The sequence below is a fragment of the Lingula anatina genome, chromosome 8 (genome assembly GCF_051362555.1).
Source record: "Lingula anatina isolate TDL-2025a chromosome 8, LinAna3.0, whole genome shotgun sequence".
NCBI lineage: Eukaryota > Metazoa > Brachiopoda > Lingulata > Lingulida > Lingulidae > Lingula > Lingula anatina.
In genome coordinates, this window is record NC_141774.1 from 14,542,189 (window position 1) to 14,556,209 (window position 14,021).

The 14,021-nt window shown below is 36.0% G+C and overlaps 1 protein-coding gene across 2 annotated transcripts; it reads right to left on the reverse strand.

Moving 5' to 3' along the window:
- Positions 1-158: 158 nt before the first annotated feature.
- LOC106174142 (tRNA methyltransferase 10 homolog C) lies at positions 159-13,935 on the reverse strand. Of its 2 annotated transcripts, XR_015335691.1 has the most exons (4): positions 13,459-13,677; positions 11,724-12,804; positions 5,013-10,018; positions 159-2,060 (listed from the first exon to the last, which is right to left on the reverse strand). XR_015335691.1 is itself a non-coding variant. In XM_087019192.1 (3 exons), the coding sequence occupies exons 2-3, from the start codon at positions 12,764-12,766 to the stop codon at positions 1,973-1,975; spliced, it is 1,131 nt and encodes a 376-aa protein (XP_086875318.1). In that variant the 5' UTR covers positions 12,767-12,804; positions 13,459-13,935; the 3' UTR covers positions 159-1,972. The 2 variants fall into 2 exon arrangements, 1 of the variants encoding a protein (XP_086875318.1); XM_087019192.1 differs by lacking the exon at positions 5,013-10,018 and having other exon boundaries at positions 13,459-13,935.
- Between the last annotated feature and the right edge of the window lie 86 nt (positions 13,936-14,021).

Genomic DNA, 14,021 nt, shown 5'->3' on the forward strand with positions numbered 1-14,021 from the left:
AGTTTTGATTAATTTTTCTTGATCTCAGTTCTGTGAACATCATTAGATTTAGTGCAACTAATCATAACATATAAATCTGGGTCATCAGAGAGGCAACATTGCTTACTGGGTATGTACCACCAGCAGGGTGGAGTGATAACACCACATACTAGTACATGTAGGTATAAAATTAAGAATTTATTCACCACAGACACAGAGCAATAATTGCGACATATGTACATTGTACATGAACCTGGTCAAATGCAAAGCACTTCTTGCAGCAAAGGGTAATTATGATAATTTAATAATTTCAAATTTGTTTTCAAATGCGTCGCCATATTCTAATATTTTACTTTTTGGCTAATAGTATGCATCAATTTCAAAAATAAATATCAACTTCCCAACTTACATTGACAGTTCTTCAAAAGTTCAACTTTTACAAACAAAACATTGTTTTAAAATAACTGCTGTGTCTGCAAACAGTTATGCTGAAAAATATTCAATAATTCATCATTCAACTTGAATGAATATCTGCCTTAATCTATACCCCAATAGCATAGTGTTACCTTCCCCAGGATCAACAATGTTAACACCTTGTTCCAATATTTCATCATTTCAAGACTTATGTTATTTTATTTGATCACTCTCTTTCAAAGAAAAAAAAACGCACTCAAAATCTAACTTGTATAGCATGTATAAACATTTAAATTGTATAAAAAGCTTCATCAATTTTGCTTCACTTTAGAGGTGCATTTGGTGTAATTTTTTTTTTTTTTTTTTTTTTTGTGCCACAAAAGCTGACCAAATGCTACCATACTAGTATAGTTTCAAAAAGAATATATATCTGGGAGAAATACCATGAACATCAATTCATATTACCTAAAAAATTACATTGGAACATATATGTTCAGCTTACTTTTTGTGCTGCATAATTGGGGCAGACAGGCAGGTCAGAGGAGTCGGTCAATTTACAACAGTTACTTAAATTTTGCAGAGGGTGCTATACTTCAGCTTTTTTTTTTTCTGACTGATTGGGTTTATCCCTTGGCATGTCCACTTTATTTGTGTCTTACAAGAAACTAGTATAAGTGGTTTATATGCATTACAGGGCAGCTTTAATGAGAACCTAACACAGATATGATACACCTTTTACTTGGATACACCCTGACTGGAAGCGAAAAAGCTCACTCTTCCCATAAGTCCCCATATTTATTGGTCCTCTTATGTCTTGAGGGTTGTTGTTTATGTTCACGTTGAGGGAAATTATCCCTGGGTTGCATGGGCATTCCCCGGGCTTCTGGCTCCACATGTTTAGGTTTCTCCTCATCCCAAAAATACCTGGTTGGTTTGGACATGTAACTCTGCTCTTGTCTCGGGGATTTATTGTGCCTGTCCCGGTTTCTTGCGCGTAATTCAGCATAAGTGACATTTTTCTCACTAAGGGGTGCTGCATCCATTTCCGAATTCTCTTGTAGAAAAGTAGTTCCGGTTTCGATATTTGGCCTCTGTGAATCATCCAAACCTGAAAAATGGGGCCGACGAGAGTCATCAAGGCCAAAGACATTAGAGGGGGCTTCATCTAGCAATTTTGGTCGAGTTCCTGCATCCGAATTGTCCACCACACCTCGTTGAAATTTAGATCTGGGAGGTGCAACCAAGTTACGTTCAATTAAGACAGTGTACAGGGACTTATTTTGTTGAATCGCTTCCCTAAGAGCGCTGTCACTAGGTAAATCTGGAGAGTTGAGGACATCTTTTCTGAACTGTTCTATTCCAATTATTACTGAGGACATATGGGCTAGGGAATACAAGCCTACAGAGGCCGCCACTGAGCCAACTGTAAGTACGGGACGTATAGATTTAAAATATCGATAGAGAAAGGGCAAGGAAGCTGCCACAATAGAGTTAGCACGCCCTTTGCTTCGCAGTTTCATTTCTGCCTCTCTTTGAACAGCAAGCTCCTCTGGTGTTAGGTATTGCTTCATATTCATCATCACTCTGGCTTCTTCTCTTCGATACTCTGGACCTCTGTCCTGACTGAGGCTATTCCAAGCCATTGTGCAGGTGTTCCTTTCTGCAACCTGAAATAAAAAATAATATGCAGAGTTTACCAAAACACACAAAGTTATTTTAACTACTAGTATATATATATATATATGTATAAAGCATGCATATAGTTAACAGAGTGTTCAACTATGCAGAGCATTTATACATAATTAAAAATAAATAAAAAAACTAAATATATACAAAAAATATTAAATAAATAAAAAAGAGACGTGTAAACCCCAACTCTGAGTTATATATATATATATATATATATATATATATATATATATATATATATATATATATATATATATATATATTTATTTACAGCATTTTCCAAAACACTTGTGTGTCCTTAAAATGCATCTTCTTGTTGTAGGATTGTTGTTGTTAACATGTCTTGTTAACATCAGTATGATAATAATATAAGAATAAAGATTTTTTTATATGCACATGTTAGAATTTTTCTGAATGCACTTTACTCAAACATGCCAATTGCTCAAAACTTTTAATGAGATTCCAGTTTTTGGTAGTTATGCACATTTCTGTCTGGTTGAGATAAGCTGTGATATTGTCACAAATTATTTAATATATTGATACAGGTTAGTTATTTACTTGTACTAGTAATAACATTTGTTTTTAACAATATACTATTTTTTTTTGGGGGGGGGGGCGGGGGGGGGGGGGTAGGGGGTGATGATGTATTATTTTTGATTAATTGGCTGAATTGGGCAGTACACAGCAATACAGTGCAACACAGCGAAATACACATGAAAAAAAACAAAACAAAACAAAAAAAAAAACAAATGCAGTTGCAAGTTAACACAGGAGAGGGGAATTTCAAACCAAAAAGGGTCAAATTTATTACTTAGTACTGAATATCGCTTATACAACTAAACAAATTGGCTCGATTTTTTCGTCAGGTTGGCCCCCATGTTGGAGAGTGGCTCTTCTTGGCTGGTAATGTGTCCAAGAAGAGCCATTTGCCAACATGGCTGCCAATCTAACGCTATAAAAATCTTGCCGATTTGTTATGTTACAACAGCAATTAATAACCCTGTAATATAGTTTGTATTTATATCAACCTACTTGTTGGAAAAGACCGTTTCTTAGGTTATTGCAATTGCAATTTTTTAATTGTGTAATTGCAACTGGAATTGTTTTTTCAAGTGTATTGTGCTGTGTTGCACTGTATTGCGCAAAAAATCTACCCTCTACTAGTACCAGCACCACAGATTGATTTTTCTTTAGACATTCACAGCCAATGTCTCTGGCTAAATTTGGTCAATCTTCTAACTGTGACCCTGTGGTGAAATCTCTAGGTTGATTACATGACTGTTGACTATTTGCATCACTACTCAGGATTGCCACTAATCTATGTACTGTTAAGTCAGATGGAAGTTAACTGAGGAATCTCCTGAACTAGCTCCCTATAGAGCGTGTGCAATGCCACCTGTGCAGATTTAATTGCTTCCAAGATCATATGGCCAAAAGTCACAGGATCACAGAGAACAAAATGGCCGTCTATATATTTAAATGCATATCTGTGAATGTCTAGTGAAAATCAATCTGTGGCCCTGGTCATGGTCACTAAAATTTGAATAACCTTTGATGTAAATGAGATAGATCAAAAACTAAACGGTGTATTCATGCCCAGAAATGTAGCTATGTGTATAAAAAAACTCCCAAGTATCTAGCTGCAAAGTCGCGTATTGACCCTACAGTAATAAGTTGACGGAGTTTGATGAACGTGACAACAGGCTACCCTATACCAGGGCGAGTGATAGATTTTTTTTTACAGATATTCACAGACATGTCTCTAGCTAGATAGATAGTCATTTACAGCTGAACTCACCCTGTTGAGGAATCTCAAGGCTGATTACATGGCTGATAATCGTTTGCATAACTGCTCAGGCACTGCCACTTAGCAGGTCCAGTCTAAGTCTGCGTGACAGCAATCAAGACAGTTAATTACTCTGACTTCAATCACTTGCTCTTCTGTGACAGATAAAAAAGCCTTAGACTGGTTGCGTAACGAGCAGTTATCACATGGTTGTGGAGCGAAGCTCATGCAGAGCTTTCTAGGAATAGAGCTGTAATAATTGAAGTGTTTAAATCAGTAAATAAGCTCTCCCCACCTTTCATGTGGGATTTGTTCAGTGTTAAAGAAGTACCTTACAGCTTAAGGAACTCAAATCAGTTGCTTCAGAAGCACTGCAGGACAAAATGCTATGGATTAAATTCATTAGCCTACAGTGGTGCTAAACTATGGAATATGTTGCCAGTATCAATGAAAAATTGTAAAGATCTGGACACTTTTAAAGGTATGGTCCAAAACTGGACACCCCAGTCAAACTGGAAATGTGAATTGTGTGCAAATGTATAGCCTAAAAGGCATTCTGGTTTTAAATCTCAGGTAGCCTCTAAGGCAACATCTCACTTTTATACAATCAATAGTATTAAACACTTAAATACTTTTAATATTTTCTCAGGTAAAACAACTGCATATAAAAATAAATTATTTATTTATTTAAATTTTATATCACTATTATAGTACTTCACATTAATTTATTTCATTCTGTCGGTGATATTAGCCTGCTATGGCTAGTGTTGTGCTTGTTGGAAAACTGACGTGAAATAAAATTATGTTATGTTAAATAAATTATGTTATGTTAGAGCAAGTACAAAGCCTTTGGCGCGCGGGCAGAGATAATTGCTCCCACATGGGATTCCTCAACAGGGTGGGTTTAGCTGAAAATGACCATCTATCTAGCTAGAGACATATTTGTGAAAAAATAATATCTGTAAAAAATCTATCACTCACCCTGGTAGAGGGTAACAACAGACGGTGGAGCTGAGTCAACCGCAGCCTTTCAGTTAAACAATCCTTGAAGTGTTCTGATTCCGTGCTTTCCACTGACCATACAGCATAAAAAAATTGCCACAGAATTCATTAAAAAGTGATTAATTTTTGACACGGCACTAACCTTGCAGTGACACAGGCACAGTGCACCGAAATAAACGCTTTCCTTACACAGGAAGTGCAACAGGATTGAACGAGGAGTGTCTTGACATGTGCAATCTCTATCCGCCAGGTGGCAGCAACTCGCAAGTAAAGCTGTAGCAGTGAGAGTTTTAATTAAAATTTATTTGCCCATTCTTTGTACACAGATAAGATATGTTGTGTCTCTCTTTTGTTGTCTATTTCAACTCTCTGGCTCAACCATAGTAAATACTTTAAGGGATAATAACTCTTCGTATGAGATCTATATTTCACAATAAAAACATTGTGAATAACTGTTTAACCACAAAAACGGCAGTTATAGCTATTATTCTGACATCTGAGCTTGTCTTTAGACCACGTGACCACCATTGATGGCTAACAAAAAACCAAACTTTTTAGAAAAAAAAAAAAAAAAAAAAAGGGACAAACTTTGAATGTAAAAATGGAATTATTAACCATTGGTAAGTATGGGAAAATTGTTGTTTACTCCAGGAAAATTCATTTTTGGCCAAAACGAAGAGTTATTATCCCTTAAAATGCACTAATGTAAATAATAATAAGTAAATAATAATAAATAAATAACTATTTTAAGATAATAAAAAAATGAAAATTATAATAAATAAATGAGATACAAGAGGTGATCTATATTTTTCTCAAAAAGTTTCTGATCAATGTTGGCAAACATTTTTAAAATTTCAATCAGCCACAATATATATTGAGTATGTAGGACAGCCTTGATCACCTGAACATGCAGCTAGGTGCGCCTGCATGCAAACATATATCACTATATACATAAATGATGTTAGACGGCCCCCCCAAAAATTTTAAAAAGTAAAATGTTCCTGATATTTCCATACTTTGCTATTTTCATATTTTTGGGAGTGGTTTAGATACAGTCCACATTTTCTAACAATTTTACACAGATTATTAATAATGTCCCTCTGTAAAAATCTGTGGCATTAATTTGACAATTTAAAATGTGTCTATAATTTAAAAATGACACTGATATGACACCATGTGGTCACATAGTGGACAGATGGTGCCCCCTTGTGGAGGAATGTCATTGGTTACTGCACTGAGTTTTCCGACCAAAATAAAATGTTGTTGGGATGAAAGCAATTTTCTTCCAACTCGCAATGTGTAAGTCAAATCAACTTAATAATTTAGAACAATTTATATGACTTTTGAGAATTACAGACAATTTCAGTTTAAAAACAATTCCAATGTTTGTTATAGCCTTCATATGTAACATTTTTTTTCTTTTTTTTCACCATTACAACAAAATGTGAAAAGGATGTACAGAATGATAAATAAGGTTTCATTACATTTGTAGAAATCCACAAAATTATTTATTTTTTTTCAATTAAAAAAAAAAAATTCAATATTATACCATCCCTGCTTAATGTGCATCAATAAGAAATGCTATGGTTAGTTCTGCAGGTTTTTATTTTTTTTTTTTATTTTCTATAAACAGATCATTAATCGAAAAATTGCATTGAACACCGACCCAGTATCTGCAATTTACAAATGTATAAAGGGCCTTGCCAAGGCTTGGCATTAGCCACACTTGAGACGCAGATGACAATAAAAGGATTTGTAGCAGACAGTCAGAATGGCTTGAACGGATGACATTCTCCAGAAAACAAGCCCAACAAACAATATCTTTATCAAAGTAGACAAATTGAAAGCTCATTTTGTAAATTTTGGGCTTAAAAAAATTCCTTTTTGCTTGGTCTGTGAGTTAATGAGCTACATGGTCAAGTGATCTCCAATCTCTTATTACAATTCAAGTTCTTTTCCTTCTATATATAACTAATACACACAAAATACATTACAATGAATCCTAAAACAAGTCAGAGATATTAAAGCCAATTAACAGAATTAAGACATATTACAAGTGACCTTTAACATTGTTAAATTCAGACTGCTTTAAACTTCAACTTGGAGATGAAGCCGTAAATAGTTTTTCAATCCTTTTAAACTGAAAACATCCTTTAAAACTTGGTTACAGTTCTTTCCAAAGAATAAAATGTATTGAAAGATTCATGTAACATCATTATAATGGAGACATGTGAATAATCTTTACCAAATGTTGATTTAATTTGATTTAAATGTGGAAGTTTCTAAAATGAAGTTTGGCTGTGAAATCACCACTATGACACTTTTACCATTTGTTAATAAAGCAATTTACCAGAATAAATTGACCTTTTTTTCCTGTTCAGCATAAAGTCTATCATGTATATATGTACAAAATATGTACAAATATGTACAAAATATCATCTAAACACCAGACTGTGGGTCCAAGTCTCATGAAAGTAATTTATTTTATCCCAGTATTATTCAACATGTTAGTATGAATTAGATCACCTTCTATTGCAATTCCTGTACTAGTGTAGTTCTATGAAGGCACTCAGATTCAGATATCATACCAGCTAAATGCATCCAACTCTGTCGGAATTCTTGCTAAAATGCAATGTATTCAGCTTAATTATCCACCACGCCCCCCCCCCCCCCCCCTCCAGCAGCAAGGGGGTAATCAACTTTCACGATCACTCAGCTTACGTAATTTCTCTTAGCTGAAATAGGAGGCATGTCAGACAATAAAGCTGATCACATCATCATTAACAAAAATCTCCACAGAGTTAGATCAATCCAGCTGGTATGATGTCTGAATCTGAATGCTCCCTATAATACAACTGTGTTCTATGTTAACTGTAATCTATCAACAATTCCATACCATACCCTTACTATGACCTGTATATTTAAGGGATAATAACTCTTCATTTTGGCCAAAAAATGAATTTTCCTGGAGTAAACAATTTTCCCATACTTACCAATGGCTAATGAATCCATTTTTACATTCAAAGTTAGTCCCTGGTTTTTTTTTCTAAAAAGTTTGGTTTTTTGTTAAAATCTCTTTAGAGATTATAACAGAGTATAGCCATCAATGGAGGTCATGTGGTCTGATGACAAGCTCAGATATCAGAATAATAGCTATAACTGCCATTTTTCTTGTACAACAGAATATATTATATTTCTATGAGTTGTTCACAATGTTTTTATTGTGAAATATAGATCTCATATGAAGAGTTATTATCCCTTTAATTGAACATTTTGGACTTTAGAGAAGAGAAATAAACCTGCTTATAGATCTGAGGCCTCCTGTTATTTCTGCCTAATGAGACTGATACAATAAATTCTGGTCTATTTCTTCTGGGAACCAAGACCACATGACAATGTTGGTCTACCCTACAACCCACTGTTGTTAACTAAAATGATGTCTAATTTATTATTCATTGCCTTCTTTTTCAAAAATAGAAGCAACTAGAGGATCAGAGGGGCGATACCGCCTCTGGATATTGTACCACCAGCTGGAGTAAGCGCATTCGGATGGAAAACCAAAAAAAAAAAAAGGGATACCACTATCAGTCTTGTGCTTGGCAAGCTCTATAAAATGCAATAAACAAGAGTTCTCAAAATATGCAAAAATGCACAAAGAACATAACTGTAAAAATGGTCCAATCAAGTGGTTTTTCCAATTCATGAACTGACCTGTATTTTCCTAACATTGATCACTCCTGTGATTTTCTAGACAATAGGCCTGATGGTTTTCCTTGAAATGTGTTATCAGTGTTGCATATATGCTAACAAAAGAAAAAAACCTAGGGGCAACACTGGGCATATCTCTCTTAGTTTTGAAGATAAGAGGGGCAAGAAAATATGCAAAGTTCAGTTCATGATAAAAAAGTAGATCAAAGGTCAATTTCAAAGTCACAGTTTATGACTTCCTTTTCAGGTTCAATACTAACTATGGATATTTCTTTGCCAATTTTATATGACTTCCTATTCAAGTTTAATAATAACTATGGGCATAGTAATACCAGTTTTGGAGATATAAGGGGCAGAAAATTTGCAAAGTTCAGTTCATGGTGAAAAGTAGGTCAAAGTTCAATTTCAAGGTCACAGTTAGATTGCCAGTATGTGACTTCCCATTCCAGTTTAATAGTGTCTATAGTATAGTATAGTAACTGCTACTTTTGGAGTATTTCACATTTTATCTTCTCCACTGAATATTGCTACATTGTACTTTTTGATATAGCGCAACTCTTAAACCATATAGAAAACATAAAAATGGACTACTTTTAGTATTGCGCTTGAAAAGCTCTACAAAATGCAAAAAACAAGAGGTCTCTAGCATTTACGGTTCCAAAATTAGGGAGTTTTCAGTCTAAACATCTAATGGCTGCTTTTCCCATGAAAATTCACCAATTGACCCCCAAACTCCCAAAAATGAAAGGAGACCCTAATTGCTTCCCTTCAATAAAAGGGAGAATATGAGTTCTTAGGCCTGTGTAGTTTCTGAAAATTGGCACAAAAATTTATTGGGGGGAAAAATCCCACTTTTAGAAAATTTTGGCCTGTTTGACTTTCAAATAAAGGTCAAGGGTCAAATATAAGGGCATTTTTGGAATCTCCACATGACTTTTGGTCAGACTGCTGTAGTAACTTTTCCCATATTTCCTTCAGTATATTTAGCATTGAATTTTCAAAAATTTTGACAAGGGTGCCTTTCAACGAGCATCACAACAAGGTGAATGCACTCAATGAGACAAAAAAATCCAGAGGGCTCAAGTTGAGATTATATGTGACCTAAATCCAAGAGATGGGCACACAGGCCCTTGCCATCTATGAAGAGAAACAGTAACAAAGACTTGTATCCCATGCCACCCTGCTGAGCCAGTAGAGCTCACGGAGCCGGCGGAGCAGTACGATACGGGCCGGGACTAAAACCGTGAGTACCGCTGGTGGTACTAATAAAACTTCCTCCTGCGTTTCTCCTTGACAACCAAATTCTCTTCATTTTGCTCCAGTTTTCTTCTCGGTACAGATCTTTTAAGAGCCTCATAAGCATTTCCAGTGTCACGTAGTTCAACAAGGTACTTAAGCACTTTGTTGAGAGGAAGTATACTGGTTTGACCACTTCGTAATCTGAAAGAAAATACCGATATGTTGAACAAACACATGGTATGTAGCCAGAACTTCCAACAGGCAAAAATTATCAAACATTTAGATACATAATTCTATAATAACAAAAAGTATATTCCTATATATGGCATTTGTGGTGCTTTTACTGTTCAGAATAAAAGAGTAGCCTGCTTTTTTAATTTTGTTGTTACCATTCAATCTATAGGAATGTTCTAACATCAAGAAATAATCACTAAAAATACACATTCTATAAAATTCACAAATATTTTCCCATTTAAAAGATTTAGCAATTATCGTACAATATCATTCTGTCCAAATGCCATTAATACTGTGACCAACATATGATTCTACTGTAATTACTAAATAGCTTATTGGTTGGTTTTAATCAAAAATAATGAAATAACTGGAGGATCAAAGAGGAGATACTGCCTCTGGGTATTGTACCACTAACTGGAGTAAGCGCATTCATATGAAAAAAAAAGGGACACCACCTCCAATGCTGTGCTTCATAAGTTCTACAAAATACAGTAAACAAGAGTTTTCAATTTTTTTAAAGAAATTACAATTTATGACAAATTCGTGGGGAAAAGGTCAAATCTAAGGCTGCATTAAGATTATAAATGAAGGACTCCCATCCAAGTTCAATAAGAAATATTAGACATTGGAAATTTGCAAAGTCTGGCTCATGGTGAAAAGTAGGTCAAATGTCAATTTCAAGGTCACAAATAGATTGCCAGTATACGACTTCCTACTCAAGTTCAATAGTAACTATGGGCATATTTCTGTAAGTTTTGGAGATATAATGGAAGGAAAATTTGCAAAGTTCAGTTTATGGTGACATGTAGGTCAAAGGCTAATTTCAAGGTCAGAGTTTGATTGCTGGTATATGCCTTTCCATTCAAGTTCAATGGTTACTATAGGTGTAACGAGTATTTGACATTTTATTTTCACCCCTGAATATTGTGACATTGTACTTTTTGATATAGCGCAACTATTAAACTGTATGGAAAACAAAAACAAACAAACAAAAAAAAAAAAATGTCACCACTTCCAGTATTGTGCTTGACAAGCTCTATAAACTGCAACAAAGAAGAGTTATCTAGCTTTTATGGTTTTAGAATTAGAGAGTTTTTAGTTTCGGCCTCTATTAATGGCTGCTTTTTCTGTGATGATGCACCGATTGACCCTAAACTCACGAAAGTGAAAGATGACCCTCAGTGTTTAAGACTTGAAAACTTGCCCATAACATTTTGCCAAGCCTACACCAGTGCACCTACAAAGCCCAAAATTTAGGGTTCAGATTATAAGTGACCTAAATCTACACCAGTCTAGGAGGAGGAGCTGTAATGGTGATGTACATAGCGGCAGAGCCAGCAGACGAGATAGGCCAGGACAAAAATAATGTGTACCAATCTCCCTTAGTATAATAATACCCCCTTTACACTGGACGGCGTCCTTTCTGCGACCATAAAATTTGGCATCGCTGTGGTCTAAATAAGGAGGCACGGGCATCAATTTTGTATCAGAATGAATGCTCAATGATCGGCCAGTTGTCGGGACGTACAGCATTATAATTTTTTAACTCTCAAATGGGGCCGTACTACTGGACGCAGAAAGGACGCCGTCCAGTGTAAAGGGGGCTTAACTGGATGAATCAAAACTTGGTTAAAGGGTAACAATGGTACACTGACGAAGTGATACAACTTACTTGTACTGGTCTATAGGCAGTTTAACACTGGCCACGCCTCTGTTCTGAGCTTTTCGCTGAGACAATTTCTTTGAGACGTTCTTGTCAACCAGTCCACCAATCACATACACAGCATTGGGATCAAACTCTGTGAGATAGTCTGTAGCATCAGGAGAAAGGTAAACCAAGCTCTTTCGAGGGTACAGGTCAACCATATCCCGACCAGTGACAGACCACATCCAAGATGGCTGCAGTATTCCTTTCTGTACACCTATAGAATAGGTGCTCTCAGAGTCTGATGAAGCATGGCAGAGCATTAAGTTAAATGGGTCCCTGCTCTCCCTGTTATCATGATAAATATAACCAAGTTGAATACTTAAGGCTTTTTTCTCTTCATGAGTCATCAGTGAATCATAGCCCAAGTCAATCAGGAGGGGTTGGTGATACATCATGGCATTCATGAGATGCATATTTTGATAATGGACAAGGGTGTTCAAAAGCGACTTTCTACATACGATATTACGATAATCATATAAACTATCGTATTCAGTAAGTTTCTTGGGTTCTTCCTTCTTCATTGCCTTTTCTTCTTTAGCTAAAGCACGCACTGCTAAGTGTTCCCATCTTTTCTGTCTTTTCTTTTTTGAGAGTTTTGTCATTTCTAACAACACCTTATCAGTGACCTTGTCTGGAACTAGCCAACCAGAGCCTTTCATTAGAATGTATTCAGCTCGAACAATACCAAGTAACTCTGGGTCTATTTTCGATAGTTCTTCTGTTGCTTCTTCCTCTGTTAGTGGACTCCTGACGTGCAAACTAAGGTCATCAGGCAAAAAATGATCCTGTCCTCCATAGAATGCTCTGACTGAGAGTGTGAGGGGGTTAGTGGGTGAGAAGGAGGAGCGATAGATACCATCTATCTGTCTTTGTCCTTTCACAAAAGTCAATCTTCTGTGCTGACCCAAATTCAAAAACCATCCACAACGACGAGGGACAGCTTGATTTTGAAAACCAAGGGCACACAGGGACCAGGTGCCTGGTGAGCTGCTGACCATCTTCATCATATTGCTGGTAAACTTTTAGTCACACTGTTTGTATTTATCTGGAAAGAAATAATAAATGAAAGGAAATTACTAGTAATACTCAAAGCTTTTAAGCACTGTTATACATATAAGTTTATAGCAACATCATTGTACAATTATGCCTAATATTTTTTTCCAACAACTAAAAATTAACACTCTTGTTTGGCTTAAATTATGCTTAATAATTTTTACGTTAAAAATTCTAATTTACACCTCATCTGTCCTGATTTGTCTATATCCTTCAAGACATTTAGGTGAAACAGGAGTTTATGCAAAACCAGATATATAGTGGCATATTTACTAGTACAAAAGCCTGTTAAAAGAAATCATCCAGGTAATAGCTGACACAAGTCAAGCACTGTCTTTCAATCTTCTGCTGTAAGTACCCGATCACAGAAAACGATCTGCAGTTATATTAAGGCAGCTTTTATCTCTTAACCAGGTGTGCAGCAGCTAATTACAAAGGCATGTAAAGGAAATCAACGTAAATATTACTCTGTGGAAATTCCAAGTTTCTATGGAAAAAATGTGCAGCTTTCGTTGCCCTTTAGACCAGGGATAGTTTATACTTTTTTGAAAGTTGTAGTGCCTGGCTGTGGGAGACCCTGGCCTTGACAATTTGAGTGAAACACTCGCACAATAAGTGAGCGTTCCGGGAAAATTAACATACTCACATTCATTCATTCACACGTGGTTCACTGTCAATATCCACTGCCTCGTGTTTGAACAAGTCGAATGGGCGGAAATGACGTCTGTACCGGAAGTACCGCCGGAAGTAGTATTAGAAATAAACCTTCTTCTCGCAGAGGTGACCACTGAGACCCTCAGTCGCCCTCTGGGGCCATCTATTAAGTCGAATATAGTGATCTGTCTGTTTTATGTGAGTTAATTACTCATACCGATCAGTTCCAATGTGGGGAAGTGCTGGGATATGCTATGGCTACCCACAATTATCAAAGAAAAGGTTGAACAATATAAAGATTAAAGCGAATAAATGCTGGAACGCCTTTATTAATAGCTTTAATTAACTGTGCTGTCAATATTAACATGATAACAAAGTGATTTAAAGCGAATTGTGTGATTTGAAAGAAATGAAGTAAGAAAATAGGTGATCTTTTTGATACAACATTTCATGAATGCAGCAAAGTCCCGTTTATAGGGACCGATGTACGTCAAGTTGATTTCTCTCCCCCCCCCCCCCCCCCCCCCCGATGTACGTCAAGTTGATCTCTCCCCC